Source organism: Magnolia sinica, chromosome 3 (genome assembly GCF_029962835.1).
Source record: "Magnolia sinica isolate HGM2019 chromosome 3, MsV1, whole genome shotgun sequence".
NCBI lineage: Eukaryota > Viridiplantae > Streptophyta > Magnoliopsida > Magnoliales > Magnoliaceae > Magnolia > Magnolia sinica.
Window position 1 is genome coordinate 126,690,651 of NC_080575.1, and position 26,539 is coordinate 126,717,189.

At 40.6% G+C, this 26,539-nt stretch overlaps 1 protein-coding gene and 1 long non-coding RNA gene across 4 annotated transcripts; both read left to right on the forward strand.

The window, feature by feature from the left end:
- Positions 1-804: 804 nt before the first annotated feature.
- Positions 805-25,211, forward strand: LOC131241218 (histone-lysine N-methyltransferase ATX4-like). Of its 3 annotated transcripts, XR_009168977.1 has the most exons (24): positions 898-3,423; positions 3,821-3,876; positions 3,975-4,188; positions 6,287-6,403; positions 6,544-6,612; positions 6,718-6,786; positions 6,923-7,014; positions 7,106-7,198; positions 15,094-15,229; positions 15,947-16,052; positions 16,196-16,295; positions 16,416-16,540; positions 16,828-16,973; positions 17,555-17,659; positions 19,292-19,356; positions 20,506-20,710; positions 22,791-22,877; positions 23,000-23,056; positions 23,144-23,233; positions 23,725-23,811; positions 24,071-24,145; positions 24,269-24,369; positions 24,865-25,010; positions 25,126-25,211. XR_009168977.1 is itself a non-coding variant. In XM_058239954.1 (23 exons), exons 1-23 carry the CDS (start codon positions 2,464-2,466, stop codon positions 24,953-24,955), a joined length of 3,246 nt encoding a protein of 1,081 aa, XP_058095937.1. In that variant the 5' UTR covers positions 900-2,463; the 3' UTR covers positions 24,956-25,211. The 3 variants fall into 3 exon arrangements, 1 of the variants encoding a protein (XP_058095937.1); XM_058239954.1 differs by having other exon boundaries at positions 900-3,423; positions 24,865-25,211; XR_009168978.1 differs by lacking the exons at positions 23,144-23,233; positions 23,725-23,811; positions 24,071-24,145; ... (1 more) ...; positions 24,865-25,010; positions 25,126-25,211 and having other exon boundaries at positions 805-3,423; positions 22,755-22,877.
- Positions 12,517-14,112, forward strand: LOC131241221 (uncharacterized). Its single transcript, XR_009168979.1, has 2 exons — positions 12,517-13,854; positions 13,925-14,112. It is a non-coding gene; the product is annotated as an uncharacterized LOC131241221 (long non-coding RNA).
- Positions 25,212-26,539: the final 1,328 nt, after the last annotated feature.

Below are 26,539 nucleotides of genomic sequence, written 5' to 3' on the forward strand. Positions count from 1 at the left end.
GTGACACCGGCCGTCCGAATTTCTTCCGGCAGCTCAAATTGTGTCCACTGATGTGGTCCACCCGTTTAACGGACCGGCCAGAATTTGGCCGTCCATTTCGACGCTTTGGATTGCGCCGCCGGGAGTGGTAAATCGCCACCGCCAAATGATTTTTGCAATGACCATAGGAAGGTACTCTTTTATGGCATGATTGGGCGCTATCCAAACAGGCCCTGAATATTCCACACCGAGCTTATCATATACACACAACACACGAGGAGAAGATGACTGAGAGACTCATGTTTACGCCTTAGGAATTTTTATTTTTCCAATCTTGCCCCTGAAAATATATGACATTTTCAGGGGTGATACATGCTTATAAAAAAGTGCTGCAAGGGTTGTAAGTTGCAAGCTATCTACACCAGGATGTAGGTGTACTTTCCCTTATTCCTGCACTGAAAAGAACCCAAACACAGGCTAGTAACATGAAAAAAAAGGTTTAGGGCATGTTTGGATACAACCCAAAATGCGAATTGCAGCCCGAAACGGGAAGATACGGATGAACGGTGACATTCTCATCTCAGGCAACGGATGGCCATCGGGCCATCAGCGAATTAGTACAGTGAAAAATTAATTGTAGAGCCCACTTGAATGTGGAATGACGCCTCGGCATCTTCACAATCGGAAGGTGTTTGGTGCATCGCACGAAATGCAGATCGAAGGATGTGCATCATCTTCCCACCTGCAACAAAGAGCCAAAAATTGGAAACTGGTGATCAACGGCCAGATCTCATATCACAGCATTCTCATTTCAAGCGATGGACGGTGGTCATGGGTCAATTGAAAAAGCATCACATGAATCAAGCACGAGGAGAGCCCGTAAGAAACAAATTAGAGGAATTGATCAAACCAAAGCCTCCGAGCCCAAGGGCGGTGCTCGTGCTGGGTGCTCCATATCCCACAATCGATATTCCGGTTCAATCCTCACCGTACATTTAGAAGAAAATTCAAAGAAAATCTACTAAAAAGATTCAAATAAGAGGAAACGAGGAAAGATGTATCAGTGACCCATCTTTGATGTCAGTGCAAAGAGAAAAGAGTGACGTCATCCGGACCATTGTGCATCGAACCAGCCTCGCCATGGTTGTGGGGTCAAGCGAATCCGGACCGGCGATCTTCTGGGTCGCTGTCCATGACCCACCAAATGGACGATCACACGTGCATGATGAATGGCCAGCATCAAATCAGGACCGGCTCCCCTGAAACCTCTTGTTCACCTGAATCCCGCCCGCTATCATTGAAAGAGAGAAGGAAAGAGTACCAGTCCCCGCGCACGGAAGAATCTGCTAATTTGCGCCTCGATCGTGTCCAATTGAGCGTCGTAACCCACACCTTCCCATTAGAAATAGAAAATCCAAACCATCGAATTACCAAATCTTCCCTACCGAAAACCACACCGCCTTCCAAAATCACCAAACACGTAAACGATTACAACCTAACATAGCACGCGCAAGTTAGAATCAGGCACACATACCAAACAAAAGTCAAAAAAAAAAAAAAAAACAAGAAAAATAAAAAACTACGAGCAGCCTCCCATTTCCTTGTTACGACCACTTTCATCACACCAAAGCTCTACAAAAACCCATTGATACGTTAGAAATAGAAAATCGAAACCATCGAATTACCGATTCTTCCCTTCCAATTCTTATCACCGAAATCCGCATCGCCCTTCCAAATTCACCCAACATGCGTAAACGATTAGAGCCTAACATAGCACGCGCAAGTTAGAATCAGGCACACATACCCCAAAAAAGTCGAAAAAAAAAAAAAAAAAACTACAAGTAGTCTCTTATTTCCTTACTACTGCCACACTCATCACACCAAAACTCTACAAAAACCCAATAAGCCATGGAGACGAAGTCTCATTCCCAGCGACACGGCTCAAAAAGGGCCCTGCGCATAGGATTAGACGCTACCCATCCAATGCGCAAGTTAGCATTATTAAATATAAAAAATAATAATTACGCCGGCCTTTCTCCAATAAATTCGGTGTATAATACCCATTCCCACACGAACCCAAAAATCTCCCTTTTCCGCCTTCTAACCTTCTTCGCTTCGGATTGGGATTTTTGGAACAGAAAAACCAAAGAAAACTCGAGAAATGAAAACGAGATAATATATTTTATTTCTTTACGCATATATACACCGAAACTCCTGTATATCTTCGATGCAGAGACAAAAGCAGCGGTTCCGACCCATTCGCGAAAATTCCCAAATCTCAGAATCCTTGAAATTCGGCCGCTGCGATTCCAATCTGCGGCTGCCTGTGGCGATTTCCACTTCTTCGCCAACGGAATTCCGACGCGTTTCCTCTCCGGCATTCGCCGGAATTCCCGCCCGCTCGATCTCTGCCATCAGTACCGAAATTTAGGGTTTTGATTTGTCGAAAGGGGAATTAGGGTTTCCTTTCGGGGGCTTTTCAGGATGATTATAAAGCGAAGCCAGAAATCGGAAATGCCGACTATGAAGCGGTGCAGAGTTGAGGAGTCGGACGATGAATCCCCGAAGAACCGGAAGAAACGGAAGAAGGGGAACGGATTCTACCCGCTCGATCTGCTCGGACGCTTGCCGTTCGCTTCCAGCGGGCTGCTCTGGCCCAGGTTCTGCCGAGACCATGAGGATTTCAGCAGCGCCATCATCGCTGCCGCATCTTTGTGCACCGAGGTGTCGTACACCTCTGGTGAAGTGGAGGCGGATTCAAAGGAGCGTGGGGAAGAGAGGAACGCCTGCGAGGCCCCGCGGCCTCCACTCGTGAAGACATCGAGGGGGCGTGTCCAGGTACTCCCGTCCCGTTTCAATGATTCTGTGCTCATTGATCCCTGGAAAAAAGATAAGACGAGGTCAAAAGATCCTGACCCGCTGTTTGACTCCGAAATTGAGGTGAAAGAATGCAAAAAAGATAAATTTGGCTGCAAGAAGCCAAAATCTGATGTCCGGACTGTCAAATATCAGCTCAAGAAGGAGAAATTCTATGCATTGCATGAAGAAGATGAAGAATTGGGTTATGTGGGGTTTAGAAGTCACTATGATGTCAAGAAGAATTCGACTTCGCGTAGTACTCTTACATCCATTCACGAGCACTTGATTGAAGTCGAGGCAAAATCTCAGCCATTGATTGGAATTGAGGAGTCACGGAAGAGTTTCAATTTGGCACCAGAGGAAAGATTGCCTAGGGAAGGCATTGAGAGGAGAAAGGATGTCTATCTGCCAGAAGACTTCGCACTGGGTGACATTGTGTGGGCGAAACCCGGGAAGATGTACCCCGCGTGGCCTGCGGTCGTGATAGATCCGATGTTGCAGGCTCCTGCGACAGTTCTGAATTATTGTGTTGCGGGAGCTGTTTGTGTCATGTTCTTTGGGAATGCCGGGAATGAAAATGAAAGGGTAAAGATAAATGTATCCTAAACATGAGTTTTGTAAAGATAAATGTATCCTAAACATGCGTTTCCTCTGTTTTAGGCTGCATTTGAATGCACAACTGAGCTGAGTTGAGGAAATTCAGTTTGGTGAGGAGGAAATGACCAAATTGTAATGATATTTCCTAATATTTACAATAAGGGAGTAACTCTTGAATTGCAATTGTGTTTCCTTCCAAGTCCAACTTGAAAGTAACGTAATTGCAATTTGTGTCCTAAACCCTCGACAATAATTCTAAGATAACACAAATTGGTAATTTCCTCTCTATTGAACTAGAGTATTCTAATTTAATTAAATACAGTTCTATTTATCTAGGTGTGTCGGATCAGTTTCTTACTTCCTTCGATTGTATGGTGACAAACAGGACTATGCATGGGTGAGACGTGGTATGATCTTTCCATTTATAGAATACCTAGAAAGGTTTGTATGTTGTCAGAAGTTACTTTTTGTAGTGCTTAAATTGAGAGTGAGAGAAACTTTTTTGAAGTGGGTTTTTGACAAAATGCCTGTTTGTTCAGGTTTCAGGGGCAGACCCAGTTGTACAAGAGCAAGCCTAGTGATTTTCGGATGGCTATAGAGGAGGCATTCTTAGCAGAGCATGGTTTTCCGCTGACACCGATGGTCGAGGAGATGAATGCATCAGAGCAGCAGGCTTATCATCAGCCTGCCCTTAGAGGGGTACAAGAGGCCACAGATTCAAACCAGGATCAGGAGTGTATTTCTCAGAATCAGGCAAGTTAGCTCAGTACTTAATTGCATGTTGCTTAGTCTTTTGTGTGTGTGTGTGTGTGCGCGTGCGCTGGATTCCAGGGACCACATTATATTTATGATACCTAGAATCAGAATTTCATGAATGGAAGTAAGATTTTGGACCATGTTGCAGAGCAGATTGACTTGGTTAATATGTTGTGCATTGGAAAATTTGGTTTCGGGTTTGGTGTGAGTTAGAACACAAGGAGGGATTTACAGAACGTATGTTAGTTGAGCATGGAAATTGGAAAGATAAAGCCAAAAAATGTTAGCTGAAGTAGGTTCCTAGGTTGCTTTGTCCTATGCTCTACCTAGACCAACATTGTGGTAAGAAAGAAATGCAAGGTGTTTCAGAGGCGAAAGCAAGTTGGTGGAGGGTATATCTCAAAGGGTCAGATTGCTCACTGTAGATTGGGCTTCTAATGTTGATAATCTTAAGGGTTGTAATCCTAATTTTCTTGGGATGTAGATGTGATGCAGGACATGAAATTCAAATATGATGTGCAAGATTTTCAAGCTTTAGATCACGTTAGTTCAGAAACAATTACACAAAATTCCATATCCCACACAAAAGTTCAAGCATTCAATCAAGGGAAATCTATGCATGCCCAGGCCTACACAAGCTAGGGTTGGATCAATCAAAATTGTAGACCAAGCAATAATCAAAGGAGGGTAAATTCATTCACACATGCATAGAAATAATTCCCCAATCCAAGGGGTTCACAGATTTCAATTCGAGGAACCCTAAGGTTGAAGAAAGGGTATAAAATTGGGGATTTGAGTAATTTAGGGTTAGAGTTAGGGATTTGAGGCGAAAGAGGGGTGAAAGAGAGGAGAGAGACGAATTAGAAAAGCGTCACATGCATGGACAACAGTGAAGGCCCAGATGCACGTGTGCTGGAGGTGTCCCGCACGTGTGTGGGGCCCACAAATCGGAATATGGCTAGCTTGGCCTTGGTTGGCCAGGGTGGGCCACAAAACCTCCAAATTTCAGCCTGATTCGATGCACGGTCTGTGCGTGCTACTTCGCTGAAGTTTCAGCCCTCTTGCACGGTCAGTTTCTGGAAATCTGCTGTAGAGAGAAAAACAGCAGCAATAGAGGATGAATTTGAAGCGTACATGATTGTAGGAGAAGAGAAATATGGATGGTTGAAGGTGGGGGCGAATCGAGATAGGTGTGGCTTTGGACCATGGTAGTCAGCCCTTTGAGGAAGGGAGTGTTTCACACCCAATTTAATCTCCACAACTCAGAAATTTAGAGGAGCAGAAAAATGCAGAAATTTTATTAATCTTCAATGAGGAAAAAAAGACTACAAGGGGTGCCTATTTATAATAAAATCCTATACCCCAAAACTCGGGCCATGTGCGCAACCTATTACTTGGAAACGAAGTAATAAAAAATAACAACTAATCAAAGCAATCTAAACCGTCCATGATATTCTTAATAACAATAATAAGCAAAACCCAAAGTACTAGATTAATTAGAATAGTGGGTCACGATCATGAGAACCCATGGTGGGATTCACATGACTATCAGGTCCACTCCAATGAACCAAAACACATCACTCTAACTAGGAGGCCCTCCCTGGACGTCGTCATTGATCCAGATCGATAGTGGGGCCCTCCTCCTCCTTGCGTTTGGGGTGTGTGCGCATGTGCGCGTGATGTCCCCATCAAGATGGATGATTGTTTTTGTCTTCCGTTTGCTTTGCTTTAATAAAATTCTAGTTATCTCTCAAAAAAAATAAAAAAAATAAAATCAGAATATGGGATAAGCTCATCATTCTCAACTGCTTGAATGCCCTAATGCACTTCATGTTGACAATTGACCATAATTGCATGGCTGCGGACCATTTGTAGACCAGCCATTCAGCCAGATTTCTCTCTATTTTCACACTTCACGAAGATCTTAATTTTTGGTCCTGTGTTGGTTGGCTTAGATTTACTTTCAAGGCTTGTAGATTCTAGGAGATTGGGCATATGTCATGGGGGTTATCTTTCTGCTTTATACTCAGGTCTGCCCATTCAATTGTGAGCAGTATTTGATGGGGAACTAATTTATTTTAGTTTTCCTGTGCAGGCTGTACTTAAAAAAAACAAATTGGATCAATGTTGTGAAGGCTGCGGCCTGAGGTTTCCAAAGAAAACAAAGGGTTCTGTGCCTGAAGGCCAGTTACTGTGTAAACATTGTACCAGGGTTTGTATTTCATACCTTATCTAGAGTACTTCAAATAGAACTTTTGAGTACAACACTTTGATTTTTATTGCTATTTTGAACTGTATTCTTGATCATGTCTATTGTTTTGTTCATGATTGCATATTGCATTGTCATTGCAGTTATTGAAATCAAAGCAATATTGCGGCATATGCAAGAAGATTTGGCATCATTCTGATGGTGGGAGTTGGGTGAGACTTTATGATCCCTACACAAGAAATTTGATGCTTTCCTATTCACAAAATAAAACATAATTGTTCATGAGGCTGTTGCTTGGTCCCGTTCACTGAAAATAGGTACGTTGTGATTCATGTAAAGTTTGGGTTCATGCGGAGTGTGACAAGATTTGCAGCAAAGTTTTCAAGGTTTGACCTTATGTAATGCTGATTTCATCCCATGTTCATAACAATGCACAATGTTTATAAATCACTTTCTCTCAATGTTTATCTCTATGAAAAATGTGAAAGACTGTTTACTGACTGAGTTTTTCATACGTGCAAGGATTTGGTGGACACTGATTACTTCTGCCCTGATTGTAAGGCAAAGTTCAATTTTGGATTGTCAGATAGTGAAAAATGGCATCCGCAAATTCGGTATCTCTACTGACTTTTGCTTGCTCATTGTTTTGTTTTAAGAATTTCCTTCAGTTATTTTCTAACTAATGATGCTGTAACTTTAAAACAGATCTAATAAGAGCAAAGGACTATTTGTGATGCCGAACAAGATAGCCATTGTATGTTCTGGTGTGGAAGGGATATACTTCCCGAGTCTCCATTCGTAAGCACTGAACGTTTTATAACCTATTGGTTTGCATTGCTAACTGAAAAGGGATTTTTTTTTTTTTTTTGAAATTTTAATTCTCAAGCATTTATATAGCTGATCACCATTTCTTTCCTCTTACTTCAATTCCTTCTTGAGAATCTTCTTTTTGAGTTTGAAGCATCTTATAAGTTATAACCGTAAAGAGTGCATCAAGCATTAATGTGAGTATATTTGGTATCATGAGTGTACTACTTATACTTTCTTTTATTCTTTTTTCTGTTTCAAAATATTTGCAGTGTGTGAGGTTTGACTTTAATTGTTTGATCCTTAACATGAAAAAACTATGAACTAAAATTGTAGGGTAAGTTCAATCATTCTTTACCTTTTCAAATGTTGAGTGTTGTTCATGCTTGTCTGTGCTGGGACGAAAGATTGTGAGATGGAGTTTCTGATCTGTCAGTCGAATGGAAGATGAGGGGGCAGACAATGAAAGATGCAGCACAAGCCTCACTGTCTATTGCAAACACCTTGTGCCAACGAGGCATCTTAACAAGTGATGGGGCTGGTCATATCCTCGAACTAAGCTGAACCAAGTTAGTCAACTGCAAGGAAGGAAGCTCCCTCCAGCTGGGCTGAAAGTCACAGAGCTGGAAAAGGAACAAAATACTCTTGTTGGCAGCTTGTAGGCTTGACGAAGCACTCCGGTAAAGGAAAGGCTAGTTAGCTGGTAGTCATGGACTTCAAAAACTAGACCAGCCCGGCAGTAATAGTGGGTTGAAACAGAGAAGGGTAGATACCGGTGAGTGTGCAATGAAATGAGGTAGAATAAAGCTGGTCGGCTGGCTCTAGCAAGGCTCAAAAGTGGACCAGCTGGCTAGTGAACTAAAACAGCAAGGAAGGTTAGGACCATTGAGGTTGTTATGAGCTATGACATGAAGCAATTACAAGCTGGTTGGGGCTGTGGTTTTGTAACTGAGTAGATCAATTCAGCTCAATTTCTCAAACTTAAGAGTCGCCACTAGCTCGTGATTTTGAATTGTAACTACACAAGAAACGAACAAAATGACTCCAAATTCGGATCTACCAGAGAATTCTGGAATAGTGACCCAGTCACAAAGGAAGTAGCTGTTAATTACTCGGTCTCTACCAGAAAAGAAATGAGAGTCCAAATAAGAAGCTTTCACTGATTCAAAGAAAATTACAAAAAATTGCAGAAAATTTCAGAAATTGTAGAATGAAACTAAGAATTCTTGCCTGATTTGAGAAGATTTGGGAAGAAATCAGTCTTATCTCTGGAAATTTGAGTGAATCTTCTAAGCACCTTGCTTGATTTCTTGTAATCAAAGCAGAATCTCCGGCCGAAAGTGAGCCTTCCTTATTTTCCTCTATCCCCATCTTTAATCTTCTTTGCTCGTGTCTTCATTTCCTCCCTCAATTCTTCAAGTTACTTCTCTTCTCTCTCCTCTCCTTTACTCGCTCTTTCATAACATTTCAGCACATGAGAATTCACAATATTCTGGATCAAAGGCCCTTCTCTTGAGAATTAGAGGTCTATTTATAGATTTTTTGGATGGCAATCCGGCAAATTCAAGGATTAACAGGGCATTATAAAGGTTATTGATGAAATAAGATGGCAAACTCCTCATCCTTGGTTATAAGGATAGGATTGTAACTGCAAAAATTTGCATGAAAATCTGTTAAAGAGAATCTTTTCAAATTTCAACTTTCAAGAAGCAAAGAGGTCAATTGTATGGGCATATGTTTCTCCGTTTTGTCATTTTATGATATGCACGATCCAAGTAGGGAAAGAGGCCGACTGCAAACATGATATGTATGGATGTATGGAGCTCCTTCGAAGATTGCAGCTTTCAGTTGGCTAGTCAGAAGGGAGAGGATGCTGACAGTGGATAACCTTCAAAAAACGCTCAATGATGATTTCGAATATCTGTCTTATGCATGTGGGAAATGCCGAGATGGTGAACCGCCTCTTCATTCACTGCCTATTTGTGCATCAGCTGTGCTCTAGTTTCCTTAAGAGTTTTCACATCTCGTGGACCATGCAAAAATCTGTTGGAGATCTTCTTATGGCATGGCATGAGGTGGGCCTTTGGAAGCAAGATGAGGCTCTGTGGAGGCTAAGTCTGCTTACTGTCCTCTGGGCTTTATAGGTAGAAAAATACGGGATATGTTTTTGTGATGATAGTAATAGTGTTGATAAGGTTTTGAGGAGCACAATGGGTTTTGTTGCGGAGTGGGCATCCTGTATAAATGGGTTGAGGGATTGTTGTTTTCTCTTTTGGTCTGTCGTTTTGCACATTCTCAATACTTCTTTGAATCAAGGTATTCTAAATCGGTTACGTAACGGTAATGGTAATAACCATAACATGTTATGGGGCCGAAATGGCCATTACAAAAAAAAACAGGCCGTAACGGCTCTATAACGGTCTTATAACAGTTTTTTTTTTTTTTTTTTTTGCGAAACTAAAAAAGGGCCGTAACGTCCGTTACGGCCTGTATCATAACAGTAACAGTGGTGGTCGTTACGGCCACTGTTACCGTTATGGAACACCTTGCTTTTAATAAAATCAGTATTATCTTTCAACAAAAAAGAAAAAAGAAAAAATAAAAAGGAAAAATTCAATTGTTATGGGTTCTAAGCAATGAGGTCCATAAAAATGGAGGGAAACTTGGATATAAATCAATTCAAAATCGGAATGACATTTTTGTTAAAAATAGGTATTGTTGAGCCATCCATCTTGCAGATTGCACTACTCACCACAAACAGATCCAAATCACAAGATCATACTACCGGTGGAAAGCTTATTCAAAGCCCCACACCATGGTACTAGAGATTAAACAAAACACCAATCCACTTCAAAGATATCAAGCTCAAAAATTTGATTCAAGGAAATATTCATATGAAATTGTAAGACACCCTACACGTGTGGAGCCCACAATTCAAAATTAGCCGATCTGTTCCAAGGAAATCCACCACACGTGTGTGGACCTTTCAAAGTACCACACAATGGACCCAAGAAGCATTAAAATCCAATTCAAATTGAGGCAACAATCAGCATAACGAAATCACCAGAATGCCTGACAGTTTAATCCAAACTGTCTGAATTGCATACGGGATTCAGGTTAGGCAGTTTGGGCCAGGCGGTTCAGTTCGATGCGTGTGGGGCTTTTTCCTTCAAAATGTCTTCCCAATAGGTGGTTTTTACTAACTGCCCAGTAGATAAAACCAAATGGCGGGCCACCTAGGGGATTTGTGAGGTGCACATCATCACATTTCATCGTTAGTCATTAAAACCATCAATTAAAATAAATCTAAGCCTAGTTAAAAGTGTGCTGTCTGTAGGGGCACAAAATTAGACTGGTCAGTGATGTGGGGGCATCTTGGTGTGATTCCAAAGATGCATTGTATCTCCAGGCTGGGGTGGGGTGGCTCACGAGGTGGGGCCCACTATGGGACCGTGTGATTCGGGGACCCGTGTGCGAAGTGGGGGTTACCTATGGCGAGGTCTCGCCTAGGTTTGCCTGGGAGGACCTGCATATGAGGATAAACCGACCATTCCCCATCAACTCTGGAGCTTTTGGTGCGTTGATTGGTTGTCCGCTTTCAAGTGGTATCAGAGTAGGAGCTCAGAGATCGAGTATCCTCACCGACGTGGGTGAGTGATGCAGGTGCACCTTGGTGTGATTCCAAGGATGCACCGTATCACCACATTTGGGTGTGTGGCCCATGAGGTGGGGTTGGTGTGATGTATAATGGCCATGAGGTGGGGCCCACTGTGATTCAGGGACCCATGTGAAGTGGGGGTTGCCCACAGGGAGCTCTTGCCTGTGATTCGGGGACCCATGTGAAGCGGGGGTTGCCCACGGGGAGGTCTCGTCTGTGTTTGCTTAGGAGGACCTACATATAGGGATAAACCAGTCATTCCCCATCAGCTCTAGAGCTTTTAGTGCGTTAGTCGGTTGTCCGCTATCAATCTGTAAATGGAGCAGGGTTATTCCTTTCTTGAATGATGTTCAATTGTGTGTAGTAGACTAGTACACCCTCATTCAAATGTTGCTCACGGAGAGGTGTTGTTTGGGTTTGCCTAGGAGGACCTACATATAGGGATAAACTAGTCATTCCCTATCAGCTCTGCGCTGGTCGATTGTCCACTATTAGTCAGCCTATAAAGAAAGCCAAAGAAATGGAGTACTGACCAGAGGTGAAGTTTGCTGTAAATGGAGTAGGGTTATTCCTTTCTTGAATGCAGTTTTATTACGTGTAGTAGACTAGTACACCCTCATTCAAATGAGAGGGCCCTTCTTGTACAGGTGAACAAGGGAGGGTTACTAGGCAAATCACAATTATCCACGTATCCTAAAGATGTTGGCTTGAAACAACTAGGAACTATTGTGTTGGAGGGAGTCGTTATATGGTTCAATGTGCCATCAGTGGTATCCATTATGGATGATAACCTGGCTGCACGAGATTTTGTCATAATCATCTAAAACTTATCCCAACTAATTGGGGTTAGCTACATGAATCCAGCTCCTCCATTCTACTATATCAAACCACATCCTTAGTCAAATAGTAGGTCATCAAGTCTTTTCTTACAACCTCCAACCACATCCTTTTGCACCTTCCCCTTGCCCTTTTGGAGCTTGGAGCTTTCACCGTGAACCGACTCACTCTTTCTAACCTGTGTAGTTCTTGGTCTCCATTGCACATGCCAAACCATGTAAGTCTACTTTCGCTTGTCTTATTATCTGTTAGTGCTTCTCTTATGTTCCATTGAATGCATTCATTTTTAATTCTCTCCTTGTCTTGCCACTCATCCATCTCAACATCTTTGTTATAGCTATGCTCGTCTCCTGATCATGATGGTTCCCACATGCCTCACGTTCTGTCCCATAAAGCATGGCTGGTCTTATAGCTGTCCCATAAAATTTCCTCTTCAGTTTCATTGGTATGCGGCGATCGCCAAAATAGACATTAACCCGATAACACGAGATTTCCTTAGTGTAATTTCAGGCTTGCCAGTACCCATGGCAAGGCTTAGAGGGAAATTCTCCAACAGTGTAGTTGCCAAAAGTCATTATGCAAGCATCCTTAGGGTCACAAAGAGTGGCTTATCAATACAAGCTCTGAAAGTCCCAATCACAGAAGATCAAACCCCCATAGAAATTCAAACAAGGAGCCTCGGAAGCAAAAATCTCATTATCCTTGGATCTAAATCAGGTGCCTCGAAAAAAATGAGAAGTCTTTTGAAGAGAGGGCCATTAGATGATGACATCAACTGTCCTGTCAGAAATGCGCACAGGTCTGGACACTGTTGAAAATGTGTGTAAGGTCTGGAGAGTGGCAACATTAGCCCCATTGAAGTGTTAGTGTTCTTGGATGTGAGGGTTAGCAGCCCAATAACAATGCAACTAGGATGGTTGGAAGAAGGGTGGTTGTGTGTGGAGGACAGAAAGTTCAGCCTATAGCAATTCATTACTTGGTGCAACTGCCCAACCAGCAGGAAGAGCAAGATCTTGTGGAACATTGTGCCTTTTGCTGTTTGTTGGGAGATTTGGAAATAGATGAACAACAGAATTTTCAAGGACATCCATATTTCTACAAAGATGCTGTTAGAGAAAATTAAAGGGTTGATCATTGAATTGAATGTCGTTATCTTCAAAATTCTGTGGGATGTCAATGTCAGAGATTGGGAATGAGTGGTCCAGTCTTGTGTCACAGTCTTCGGGTCTATTGTCTGTAACATTTCGTTTAATCTGGCATTTTTTCTGTATTCCATGTTGTATACTTGTATTGGGCCTTTGATGTTTCCTGCTTTGTATTTTTGGTTTTTCCGTTAGTAATGTAATTTAAGCTAAAGAACAACATGTTCATAGGATGAGTGTTGCTGAAAATTGAAATGAGGATGTTGGGATGGATGAGTGGCAAGATTAGGATGGAATTAGACATGAATGCTTTCAAGGGAATGTAGTAGTAGTACCAATAGGTGATTAGATGAGGGAAAGCAAACTTCGATGGTTTGGTCATGTGCAATGGAGATGAAGAACCGCAGTGGTTAGGAGTGAGTTGGTACAAGTTGAAGGCTCTAAAAGGGCAAGGGGAAAGCCCAGAAGCACGTGGATGTAGTAAGAAAAGACATGATGACCTATGGTCTAACTGAAGGTTTGACCCTTGATAGAGTGGAATGATGGAACAAGATTCATGTAGCTGGCCACAATTAATTGGGATAAGGCTTAGATGATGATGAAGATGCAAAAAAAAGAAAGAAAGAAAAGTCAAAGCAGGTTCCGCCTCTTCGAAAATGTGCAAGAAGGCTTCAAAATCGGTGCTGCTAGATCCAGAAAGTAGCAACCCAATAATTATGTAGCCACAGTGGCCTGGTGAGAGGCAACCCTGTCAGTATGAAAGAAACCATCCTGGGCTGTTGGATAAACCTGTCAGTGCAAAAGACTGTAGCCTGGGTGGTTGGATGAACCCCATTGCAAAAAGCCCAGACCTGGATTGTTGAGAACCTCTAATGCGAAAGAGCCCCCAAACATTGGCCATGGAGCTGGATTTCGTGTGTCTCAAACAAGAATATCAGAACAATGAAATGATCTAACCTCTCTCAAGAAAAGAAGAGAAGAAGGAGGGTTCGATTCCCCTTCTCAACGAGGTTTGGGCGAATGGTCTTCACCGTAGGTTTGCTCCCTACAGGTGAGGGTTCGATTCCCCTCCTCAACGAGGTTTGGGCGAATGGTCTTCACCGTAGGTTTGCTCCCTACAGGTGAGGGTTCGATTCCCCTCATTGGCTTTACTTGATACACGTGGTTGTGGGTGATTGCGTGTATCCGCATGGATTAGTCTCACTTCAAAAAGAGGTGGGGACACCTTGTGTCTTCAAAAAAAAAAAAAAGAAAAAGAAAAAGAAAAAGACAATATCATAAGCTAATGATCAGCCCAAAAATTTCTGTTTTCAACTTGAAGAACCATTGAAGCAGTAGATCAGAATAATGACGTCTAAAGGGAAGTATTTTACTCCAATCTGTTGTTTTTTAATGTCTTGAATCCTATTAACTCTTTGCATAGGTGATGATGTCTGGTGTAAGTTTAACATACTCTGGAGATGCTCGAAGTTGAATTGATGCTAATTACTTCAGACATACAAAACTCCAAAACTATATTCAATCCGAGCCCAGGGATTCAAGGTCTTCTCTTTCATGCTTGTTTTACCCATATGCAGTGTGCTCGTACGAGTACTGATGTTTACTAGTGAATCTAGAGCTGGACCTGGGTTGTATCTGCCTAAATGTTATCATCTAGTCCTGGTCATTCTAAACAAAAAGAAAAGAAAAGAAAAGGTACCAGTCCAGCCCAAGTTATGTAACGCAGGCGGGTTAAGTATTTAGATGGTGGCCTGGATTCGAGTACTTAGTTCATGGGCTGGACTTGCACATACATTGGCTCGACCCTGCCTGTTTGCCACCCTAGTTGGATTGGTTGTTGACATGGTGTAGCAAAATTTGGTTATGTAAACATCTTCCTTGAATATAGTTTGCATCAAATTTGGCAAAATTTACATCAAATTTAGGAAAACTGCTAACAAATTAATGTCATTTGCACATTCTTTCATACTGTCCATTTCTTAAGAAAAAATTGGTGTTGCAATCTCTACAAACTTTCTGCATGAACTCATAAACACCCTTCAGTCTGTTGGACCCTGCAAGAACTCAAATAAAAATTCTGGTAGATTTAACATTGCAGTAGATTTTCCCCCCTCACATAATGGTTCTTGATTGATTTGCACTTGTCATGCGGGAGGGAGGGAAATGCTTAGGTTGACTCATATTAACTTGTTTGAGTGGGAAACTTATTTTATTTACATATTAATATTTTATTTTTATTTTTGCTCCAGAGTTGTATGTGGGTGTGGCTCGTGTGGATCCGAGAAGAGGACGCTTAGTGAATGGGAGCGGCACACAGGTTCCAAAAAGAAAAATTGGAAGTCTAGTGTCAAAGTGAAAAGTTCAATGCTGCCACTGGAAGAATGGGTTTGTACCATGTGGATCTTGTAATTTCTGTATGATGTGTACTATTTTCCTTGTTACATTTTTGCTGCATGGAGCTTCTCAGTATAATCCTTTTCCCCCCTTTTCCACCCTTGAAATTTGCATTGTTTTAGGCATTGTGTGTTCCCTGTTCTATGATAATCCGTTTCTATGATAGGAATGAATGGAGAACATGATTCCTAAATCCAGCTCCAAATAGCTGGGATAAGGCTATGATGTAAAAACTTTATATTAATTTCACACTTCTTGATCAATTTTTTAGATTTTCTTAGCCAGCCAAATGTTTTCACTGAGTGAGCTTCTCCTGACCTGTTTTTGACAGTTTTCAGTTTGATTGCTGGTCCTGTTTTTCTGCCTTGACCAGGCTCAGTATGTTCCTTCAGTTTCCTTAATTTTCTGAAAGTATTAATATCATGGATAATAGAAACTTGTAAGTTTAGCCACAGAACAACTGGTTTCTTGTTTCGGAACATTGATTTATATGGTTCTTTTTGTTAGTTTAATATATATGGTTTTATGATGAAGCAAATCTTGCCCTTTTCTTTTTCTTTCAAATCATCGCGATGGTCTTCATTGTCCACAATGCTGCCCCTCAAGATAATCAGAAATTGAGTATCATTGTTTCAACATTCTACCTTGGATTGAGGGAATAAACAGTTGCTAACTATCTTCTTCTTCTGTTAACTTTTAACTTTACAGATGCTGCAGATTTCAGAATACCATAAAAACGGTCTTGTTGCTGTAAATCCTCCAAAGCGCCCTTCTTTAAAGATACGGAAGCAGAAGTTGCTTGCTTTCTTGCGAGGTAAATTTAACGTGAAATTCTCTTTGCCTCTGTTTGATGAGGTGCTTATCCCATCAAACAGACAATCAGTGCAATTTTATTTTTTTTTTAATTTTAGATTTATCTACATGCAACTGACAATGGTAGTGATTTATTCATGACAGAGAAGTATGATCCAGTGTATGCTAAGTGGACAACAGAACGCTGTGCAGTATGCAGATGGGTTGAGGATTGGGATTACAATAAAATTATCATCTGCAACCGGTAAATATCATTATGCATTGATCCTCTGTCTACTTGGTCAGTTCTTATTTGGATATTGAAGTTGGATTTATTGGTCTGGGTTCAAGTTTACTGAGTATAATTTAATAACATTTATTCCAGATGTCAAATAGCTGTCCACCAGGAATGCTATGGAGCAAGAAACATTCCAGATATCACTTCTTGGGTTTGCAGGGCGTGTGAAACACCTGATGTCAAGCGGGAGTGTTGCCTTTGTCCTGTCAAAGGCATGTTCTCTAAAATTTTAAGAAGATCACAACTTTCTCAGTCTATCGGATAATATCTGCTGCAGTTTTAGATTTAAGGAAATACCCAAATTCTTTTGGCTGTCTTAAAACAGTTACAGGAGATTTCTTCTTGATTTTTGGAACTCTGTTCATTATTTAGTCTGTGTAGGTGTTACTTGAGCACGCAGGATTGATCTGCTTCCAAGCTTATGGTTTCTATGAGTTGGAAATTGTGTCAGTTTGTGCTGAAATATGAATCTTATTTCATTCGATTATTTCTTCTTCAGGAGGTGCTCTGAAGCGAACAGATGTGGAGACCTTGTGGGTTCATGTTACTTGTGCTTGGTTTCAACCTGAAGTTTCTTTCTCAAGTGATGAAAAGATGGAGCCTGCAGTCGGCATCTTGAGAATTCCATCGAACTCTTTTGTAAAGGTTGAAATATTGTCATTGATGGTCTAACAGTTGGAATTGATTGCCATGTCTTCTTCTTCTTCTTTTTTATAAATGAAGATTTTATTAAGAGGGCAAAAAAGCTACAAAAGAAGGGATGTCGAGGAGGCGACCCGAACACTACCCAAGAAAAGCAAAATTACAATCCCTTAGCTTAGGAACACAAGAGGCCCATTCAATGATCCATGTCCTGACTCCATGGGACATGCTCTCTACTGAATTGCTTTCGCTATTGAAACACCTTGCATTCCTTTCTTCCCACACAGCCCACCAAGCTGCAAGCAACGCCCTCTACCGAATTGATTGCCATATCTTAATAGAAACATCTTCATGATATGCTTAACCTGCTTTAGAATAGTGCATATAGCACATATAGGTGCATCATCTATTATTTCTTGTTTAACTTGTTGGGTCTGCACATTTCTTTTACTCAGTCTGGATTTGATAATTCTTCTGGCAATGATGGGTTGTTTGTATTGCTTGATGCCTCGATCTTGATGTAGGAAAATACCCATTCTGTGTAAAGATACTTCTAATGATGTTTTGTTTCCCTGAATATTCAGGTTTGCGTGATTTGTAAGCAGATGCACGGTTCATGCACGCAATGTTGCAAGTGTTCCACCTATTATCATGCAATGTGTGCATCAAGGGCAGGGTACCGCATGGAGGTTAACTACTGAAACTTTGACTCATTTATGATGATCATAAGTAATTGCTCACCATTTAACTGCACTAGCATAAATTAGGAAGCCCATAGTAGTGAAGATAATGTTTTGAGTTCAGTTCTGTATGATATTATCTCGATGCTTATGGATCTACCATTTGTTCATGCTTGAGCATGCCATTATATTTTGCCCTTTAAGATTAAAATTTTTAGAGTGTAAAAATAAATTCAGATGGAATGAGATGAGTAGAATCATGGAAATTTAGGGAAATGAATTTCCTGCACTACTATACTCCTCGTTTTGGGATTTTCTTGAGTCCAGTGCCTTTCTAGTCCTTAACAAGGAGATCACACAAGCTTAACAAAATTTCTGGTCATCATTCCTTATGGTTAATATTGCAGCCAAAGCTAACTTTTGTATTTGACTTTCCATCAAATATGCATTTTTTAAATTTATCATTTCTCTATGGGAGTATTTTTTTCAAAGATCAGCATTAATATATCATCTGAATTTCAGCTTGTTGTGTAAAAAATTATAAGCAGAATAAATACCTTTATGCCTTGCAATATTTTTATCACCTGGAGTTGCCTGAAGGCAGCCTTGATGTTATTTTGAGATGCTGGATGTGTTGTTGTCAATGGGTACCTGTATCCGTGGAAATCCAAACTATCCAATCTGATTTAATTGGATACAGACCAAAATTTGGAGCCGATTAATTATCCGGTTGGATTAGTGTCCACAGACTCACATCCAGTTACATTTCAGGTTGGGTCACATCCTTAGTTCCAGGGAAGTACAATGAGGTAGCCTGTAGGCTTGCTAGAATTGGAGTGAAGAGAGGGTTGCTTGCTATCCTCTTTGCATACTCAATGCTTGTTATCCTGTTTTGGCTTTAATAATATCTCATGGCCTTTCAAATAAAAAAAAGGTTGCATCTGGTACCCAACTCGGGTACCCATTGGCTACCAAGTATGTGATTTTTTTCTTAAATTTGTATCTCAATTATATTTATTACCCAAAAAAACATAGAGAGGCATGTTTCTGGTATGGACCAGAATCTGGATCTGGCCTGAACATGAGTCTGGACCCGATTCCATATCCAGACTCCATTTTAAATCCTAATATGTGCTCGAAATTAGACCTGACAAGACCCAATGAGATTTCCAAATCTGATTGGATCTGGTTGTGATGATTCATATTGTGGTCTCTGAATCAGAACTCAACAGGCCCAAGTTTGATACCCTTAGTGAGGTCCAGAATACAGGGACACCAGTACCCGGCCTGAACCTGACATGTTAAGAGCCTAGCTTGATGAAGTTTTTATTGTACAAGAGTGATGGCATTTGTCAACTGGTTTTCTTCCATGTTGTTTTGGTTATTGGTTATGTTACGCTCCCTGTGTTCTCAGTTTCTGATTTGTAAATCAGAATATGGAGTTAACTCAGTAGAAATGACTATCATCATTATTGTTACTATTATTTGGTTGGTAAGTAGGTTTGAACTTTGCCCCCCCACTTTATGTACTGGAGTGTTGAAAATGCATCAGTTCATAATGACCTTGAACTGATGGAGTCCCATGATTCTTATGTTTGTTTTGGTATGGTTTCACTTACACTTAAGCTTGTCAAACTGCAGTTGCACTGCTCGGTGAAAAACGGGAAACAGATCACGAAAATGGTCTCATTTTGCTCTTTCCACAAGTAAGATTTTATCTTGCATTATAATAGCTGATCATCTTTGTCTGCATATATCTTTCTGCATGCATATATACATGCATATCCTCGTACTATATACAGAGGTGTACATGTACATGTTGCACATGCATGCATATGTGTTTGCATATTTGCCGGCTTTCAGACTGATGCAGAGGTGACAGGTCTTAAGTGGTCACCTCTGGAAATTTGACATGTAAATCCATGCAGCTGAAAATCCAAGTGTGAACCCTTGCATATTTACGATGTTATAAAAAACTTGTAAGGCATTCCTGTCACCAATCATGGCAAACCCAACTACCTTTTTGTGCAATTGCATCAAGCTTTATGGACCTGGAAAAGCCTCGTCTTTCTGTGTAGTGAAAAGAATTTTTTTTAAAAATAAGGATTGGGTCACTGATTCACAGTTGTGATCCATTATTAGAAATATCATCTCATTATGTCCTTCAATCTTTCGCCTGCCTCTATCCTGATGGGTGGAAACCAAAGCTCTCAATTTTCTGTTGAGTTGTAGTTCAAGTAAGTCTTGAATGAGCCCCTCGAAAGGTTGATGCAAATAAACGAATTGTTTTTCAACGTCTCCAAGCTATATATCCTCGTCTAACTTTGGTCATTTAATCAAATTCAACTTTGATGAATAATGAATTGATTGATTTTCTTTCAGTCATTCTTTTCCCTTCTCCTGCTTGTTCCTTCGAAGTTTACCATATGGAACTCCATTAACAAGAACAGAAAAATATTCATTGTTGAGGTAACCCGGGGTACCCATATTTTGGAAAAGCCAAATCTTCATAGGACAGCTGGGGCTCTCTCTGATTGAAATGTGGGTTCACTGAAACTCGCATTTTGATAGTGTGAAAAGAAAACAACATTTGAAATGACACCAACCATATTGATTCCTCTGTGACGGTTGGGGTTCTTTGTTCTGTTATCAACTCGTATACTTGTACTTATGGTCACTTATACCGACAGTGACAGTCACTTCTTATTCTAGCTTTCAACTCGATTAGAGGGCCTTATTTTTCAACAGCTCTTGGCACCTTTGGAGCCTTTTTCTAAACTCGGTTAACTATTCTATAAAAACTTAGGTATATCATGTATTGTTCTATTCTTCTGATTCTGTAACTTCTTGTGCAGGGCTCCAAACCCGGATACTGTTTTAATCATACATTCCCCTCAAGGCATTTTCTCTGCCAAAAGTTTGCTCCAAAGTAAGAAGAGGACTGGTTCAAGGCTAATCTCAACTGTTAGAGCAGAGGTCCAACAGGATTCAACTCCTGAAGTTCAGCAGTTTGAGTCATCTGCTGCAAGGTGCCGGATCTATAAAAAACTTGGAAATAAGGTACACAATATATCTGACCAATCATTTATTCATCTTTTAAGCATTTATTGGTTGCAGTCCTCGCTCCCTTCACATCATGGCCCAAATTGTTAAATTTTAATTGTTTGCTGTGAAGCCTTTAACTCGAAAAATGGCACTAGACTGTGTATTTAAAACTGTCATAAATGTCCTGCAAATGCTCATAAGCTTTGATGATGAATTTGCAAAACTTAATATGACCTTTAGTATGTTCTTCTTTTAATATGGTCTCCTCATCATTTCTTGGGTGAGTTCTGTCAAATGAGACATTGAGGATGGTTTTACATCTTGTTAAGTAGCTGTGTGGTTCTAGAATGTGTTTCATTTAGGCTTTGGTTGGAGTAGGGAGGCAAACTGCCTTAGTGGGAATTTAAATGCTGCCAACTCTCTCTCTCTCAGATGAAGCGATTTATTAGGCGGAGCCAAAAGCAAACCAAACAAATTAAATGCTACCAACTTTAATTTGGGAACGGTTAATTTTGGAAAGTGTTGAAACCCCATTCTACATTGAGTGGAAGGGAGAATGTCCATCAAACCACAGGTTGAAATTGCAAGCGAGTTCAATTTGGCGATGAGCCAAATTGAGCATTATGGCCATTTTGGTCTGTGGCCATTCTACTCAATGGAAGTACAGTGACTTCTAGTGCAGTCTTAGTTCTGATTTAAAATATGAAAGCCATAGAATGAACATAAATTGAATTTGTCAGTAACTCCTGATGTCATACTTTTGTGTGGATGATGCGTAAGTTTTATATTTTTTGTTCTGGTGTTTCTGTTTTTAGTTGGCACATCTTCTGTTTTGCTGTCGAAAATAGTGTAGAATATGTCTTACCTCTCCAAAAAATAAAAACAAAAAACAAAAAAAGAAACAAAAACAATAAAAAAGAAAAATAAAATGGTGTAGAGTATATTCAAATATGCTGTTGCAATCAGTGTCCAAAATGTCGTTATCTTTACATGTATTGGAGACCTGGGATACAGAAACATGTCTCAACATCATAGATAATATTTTAGATACTTGGAAATATATTGCTGTCTGAGGCAAACATTAGGAGAAAGGTGAATTTTTTTTAGTGAAACATCACGAGATGCTAAAAGAAACATGATTACATACTTGGGACTCAAAATATTAAAAAACAACAACTATCTTACCATTGTGTAGGGGCCCAAACTATGTGCCGTTGAGGGACGATAAGTAATAAATATGATTTTAATCCAGTAATAAGAAATAACGCAATTATGCAGAGCATAAAATGCGCCAAGCAAAAACACCCCTGGGAAGAGATCCCGCCAGAAAATTTCAGAAACATATTTTTTTTGGTCTATTGGTTTTTTATTTTCTGAAAATTTGCAGGTATTCATGCTAGCATTGTCACTAATAATATCGGCTGTAAAATGTATTTATTTGCAAGTACTGTCCCCGATATCTCATGATATTGAAACTAACCTGCGATATTGGGGATATTATCGATAATATCGACTGATACAATGTTTTTTTTATAAAAAAATAAATATTACATCCTTTTATCTGTATCACCGACCTGCACTACAGATAATATCATCAATAATATGGATATACAAGGAACACTGGTTGCAAGATCATATTTCATCCTTTATCTGTATACAAATAATATTGGCGATTCCAGGAACGCTGGTTCCAAGATCGTTCCATGTTTAGGGTTTTTTTTTTTTTTTTTAAATTTTAATTTTATAAATGCTAATGAAGCAGTGAATGACACTAGGTAATGCTAGATTCCAAATTTGTGCTCATTTTTTGGTTGCTTTTGAGTATCAATTGAAAGCTTTAAAATATCCATGGCTATATTCAGCACATATTTTCACCTTTTAATAATCTTTGATGCTTCTGTGCCATATATTTTGGGAAACATATTAATTCTGTATAGGAGGCTAAGTTTGAATCCTGATTTGTTCTTGATGTGGTTATTGTTTTCTTCCATTAAAGGCCGAGTGCTTTAGTTCTCCTTTTGGCTTAGTAACTCTCTTTTTGAATAATACCATCATTCAGGCCTCTCATATCTTCCTACATTTCTCTGTTGAATAGAGAACAAGAGAAGAAGCAATTTCCCACAGAGTAGCAGGGCCTTGCCATCATTCTTTAGATGCAATCGAAAAGTTGAATTCATTTAGGGTAACTTTCTCTCTCTTATCACATTACATGGGCTTATTTCGTTTCTTTTATCTTTTTGAGATATAGACCAAGAGATGAAATGATGACTAATGATATGATGTACATGATTGTTCTTTGAACAGGAAGAGAAGGATCCTCTATCTTTTTCTACATTCAGGGAGCGCCTTCACTTTTTACAGGCAAACAATCTGTCCCCTTCAATACTTTTGCTTATTACCACTTTCTGTTCAGTTTTTTCTCATTATATATGTCTGTCCTGCCTCCAGAAAACGGAACAGAAGCGGGTTTGCGTTGGCAGATCTGGAATACATGGATGGGGGCTCTTTGCACGTAGGACTATTCAAGAAGGAGACATGGTACTCTTTTTAACCATCTTGTAGTCTCTAGTGAATCTCTTTCTACTTCCTTTAGCGGGAGGATGTGTTTGTTCTTAGGGTCCTGAAACCAATGGTCAACTTGCAGAACCAGAGAAATAGGTTGAAACCATGAGCTATCAAGGACCTAAAGTATTTGGTTGATTTACATATTGATAAATGTCTGTCTCTGCATATGGGTGCCCTTGTGTGTGTGCACGCGCGCGCGCGCGTGGTATCTGAACCACAGGGAGTTACCCTGCAGTCCAACTCAGGCTTCTCCGCGCGTGCTTGTGAGCTACCCCATGGCCCAACTCATGTGGGCCCCACTATATTTGTGTGTGTGTGTGTGTGTGTGTGTGTGAGAGAGAGAGAGAGAGAGAGAGAGAGAGAGAGAGAGAGAGAGAGAGAGAGAGAGAGAGAGAGAGAGAGAGGCACATGAAATCCAACCCAGATTTTATAAATATGAGGACACATGCTTGTGTGTTTTGCAGGTTCTTGAATATCGTGGTGAACAGGTTAGGCGCAGTGTTGCTGATCTAAGAGAAGCACGTTACCGGTTGGAAGGCAAAGACTGCTATGTAAGTCATCTCTTTCTGCTTCCTTTGTTTCTGTGATCTTCTCCTTTTAATGGTCCCTGGCGTTGCTAGCAGATCTGAGAAGGTTCATAAAACCTAAGCAGAATCCATCTGATATGTTCAGCACAAGTCAGCCAAATGGCCAATCCATGAACATTATGCTCAATTGAACAGAAAACCTTGAATAACATAAAAGTATAAGTACATTTTGGTAGATCACGTTTTCATTCCTAATGTGCAAAACTATTTCTTCTATCTGCAGCTGTTTAAGATCAGTGAAGAAGTGGTTGTCGATGCTACAGATAAAGGGAATATCGCACGCTTAATCAACCATTCTGTAAGTTGCTGTTAGCCATGGCACGCTTCACATGATTTTCTGATTCATTTACCTGTACTTCCTAAATTGCCTTCTGCTCTTGCTACACATGCTTCTGAAAATCTGCTCTGCCTCTCGTTACAGTGCATGCCCAACTGCTATGCAAGGATCATGAGTGTGGGTCCTGATGAGAGCCGGATCGTACTTATTGCCAAGATGAATGTTGCTGCTGGTGACGAGTTAACGTATGACCCCTTTTACCCTCCTCTGTTTCTTGACCTAGTCCTAGGTTTGGGTTTGGCTTGCCTTATTTAAGTCGGTTCAGTCAGAGCAGGCTAAGCCTTGATTGGTTTTTGGGTGAACTTTGGCAAAAATAGCTGAATGGATTAGCTACAATCCAACCCATTTTGTCTGGTTTGAATAATTCTTAGGTTTGTGGGCATTGGTTCTCTGATTCAGTAAAGAGGTCCGATTGGTATTCAGATGGAGCACCATCTCCAATTACATGGTCCTTGTTTATCACTCATCCAAATGATGGAAACCACCTGCAATACTAGGGTGGGTCCCATCATTTCCAACAATCGGTGTGAGGGAGATTGACTATGGTGATCAGATCACTGTCCTATAAGTTTATATAAATGTGTGCACCTGTTCCTGTCCATATGAATCCCCACCCACTGAAAATCTGTCCTCGATTAAAATACTCACTTGGATGGCACCTTTTGTGTTTTTTTTAACAGATACGACTACTTGTTTGATCCCGACGAAGGCGATGACCACAAAGTCCCCTGCCTCTGTAAATCCCCTAATTGCCGGAAATTCATGAACTAGGACCCACAGATCACACCATTATTTCGCTCTAACATGGAGACATTCTCCCATCCCCGTGAGATTTGCTCTTCTTCTTCTTCTTCTTCTTTTTTTCACTGAGTTTTGTAATTTTGCTTTTTCCATTTGTTTTTCCATAATTCTTCAAGCTAAATAAAAGCTCAAGATCACAGGTGGCCCAGCTGGCGGCAATGATGTAAATTGTATATGTTGGTACACTGCTTCTAATTTAATTCAAAGCCATCTTTCATACCAACAAGCCAATCTCTTCGGATGATCTACACATTGTATGAGTTTTATGTGGGCCTTTGATTTAAAGTTCTCTCTTTTGGCTGAAAACATCTGGAAAGAGGGATGCGAAGCCAGTTCAGGACCACATTGTTGTGCGATGGTTAGTTGAGTCCCTAATCGCCAGGGCATTTTTGGGAATATGGAATCATTGCTCAACAACAAACGTTCTCGAGTCCCTTGATGGTGCTTGGCATTCGTCATCAGATGAAAGAGGCCTCGTAGTTGCCGCATTTTGCACCCTCTCCACAATGCACCTTCAAACGTAGCAAGCATGCTAACCTGAAAGTGTAGCAGTTCATGAGTGGGGCCCAATCAGGGCAACTTCTATATGAAAAGAGTAGCAGTTTAAGGAAAAAATAAAAACTGCCAACGGTCTTACATTCAACATACTGTGGTCTTCATGATTAGTGGACTGACCTGATTTTCTTCATATGGCAATCTTGAGGGGCAGACACCATACAAACTGTTCAGATGTACGGGATGCTTGCTAGCATGTCCCATTTTATGTGTGGCTAGCTAACCTCCAGATAGAAAGTAATCAGCTACTTCAATCGGACTGGAATCCTCGACAATGTCTGTTTTACTCGGTGCACAAAACAACCCTATGTCTGTGTGGCCCATCATGTTTCATGCATAAAGCCATTGTCTATCAGGTTCTATCCTCGTTGATGTTAGGCCTTAAACCAAAAATCAACCACATCCACAACTCATGGTCACACCACATGGAACAGTAGGAATGGGATGGCAACCATGGGTTTGTATGGAGCTACCATGGTATCTTTCATCAAACCCGTTAATCAGAATCAGGTGTAACGCACTAGGACTTAGAGAAAATAGGAATATTAGTCTGATTAAAAACTCAGGCGGGCCACTTTGGGAGTAATTTTACATGGTTCCCATTTTTCTGGCCAGTATGAGTTTTTAATCAGTCTTATATTCTATATATATGGAGCAAATAGCTTTTCTCAATAGGTGGAAATGGGCCGGCTAATGGTACTGTACTGCCTTGTTTAAAGCCCAATGGGTGGAAATGGGCCGGCTAATATCAGCCCAGCGCACCTGTGTGTGTATATATATATATATATACACACGGAAAAGGTACTATGCGCTCGACCTCACGAGTCCGTCCCATGAGGTTGAGCTGTGTGGGCCCCACCGTGATGCATTTCAACCATCTACCCCCATCAGTCAGATGCACCATTCCATCGTGGTCTAGGTCTCAAAAATCAAGTCAATCCGTGACTTTTGTGGGCCACACCACGTACAGAAGTGGAGAGGGGTCGTGCACCATTAAAA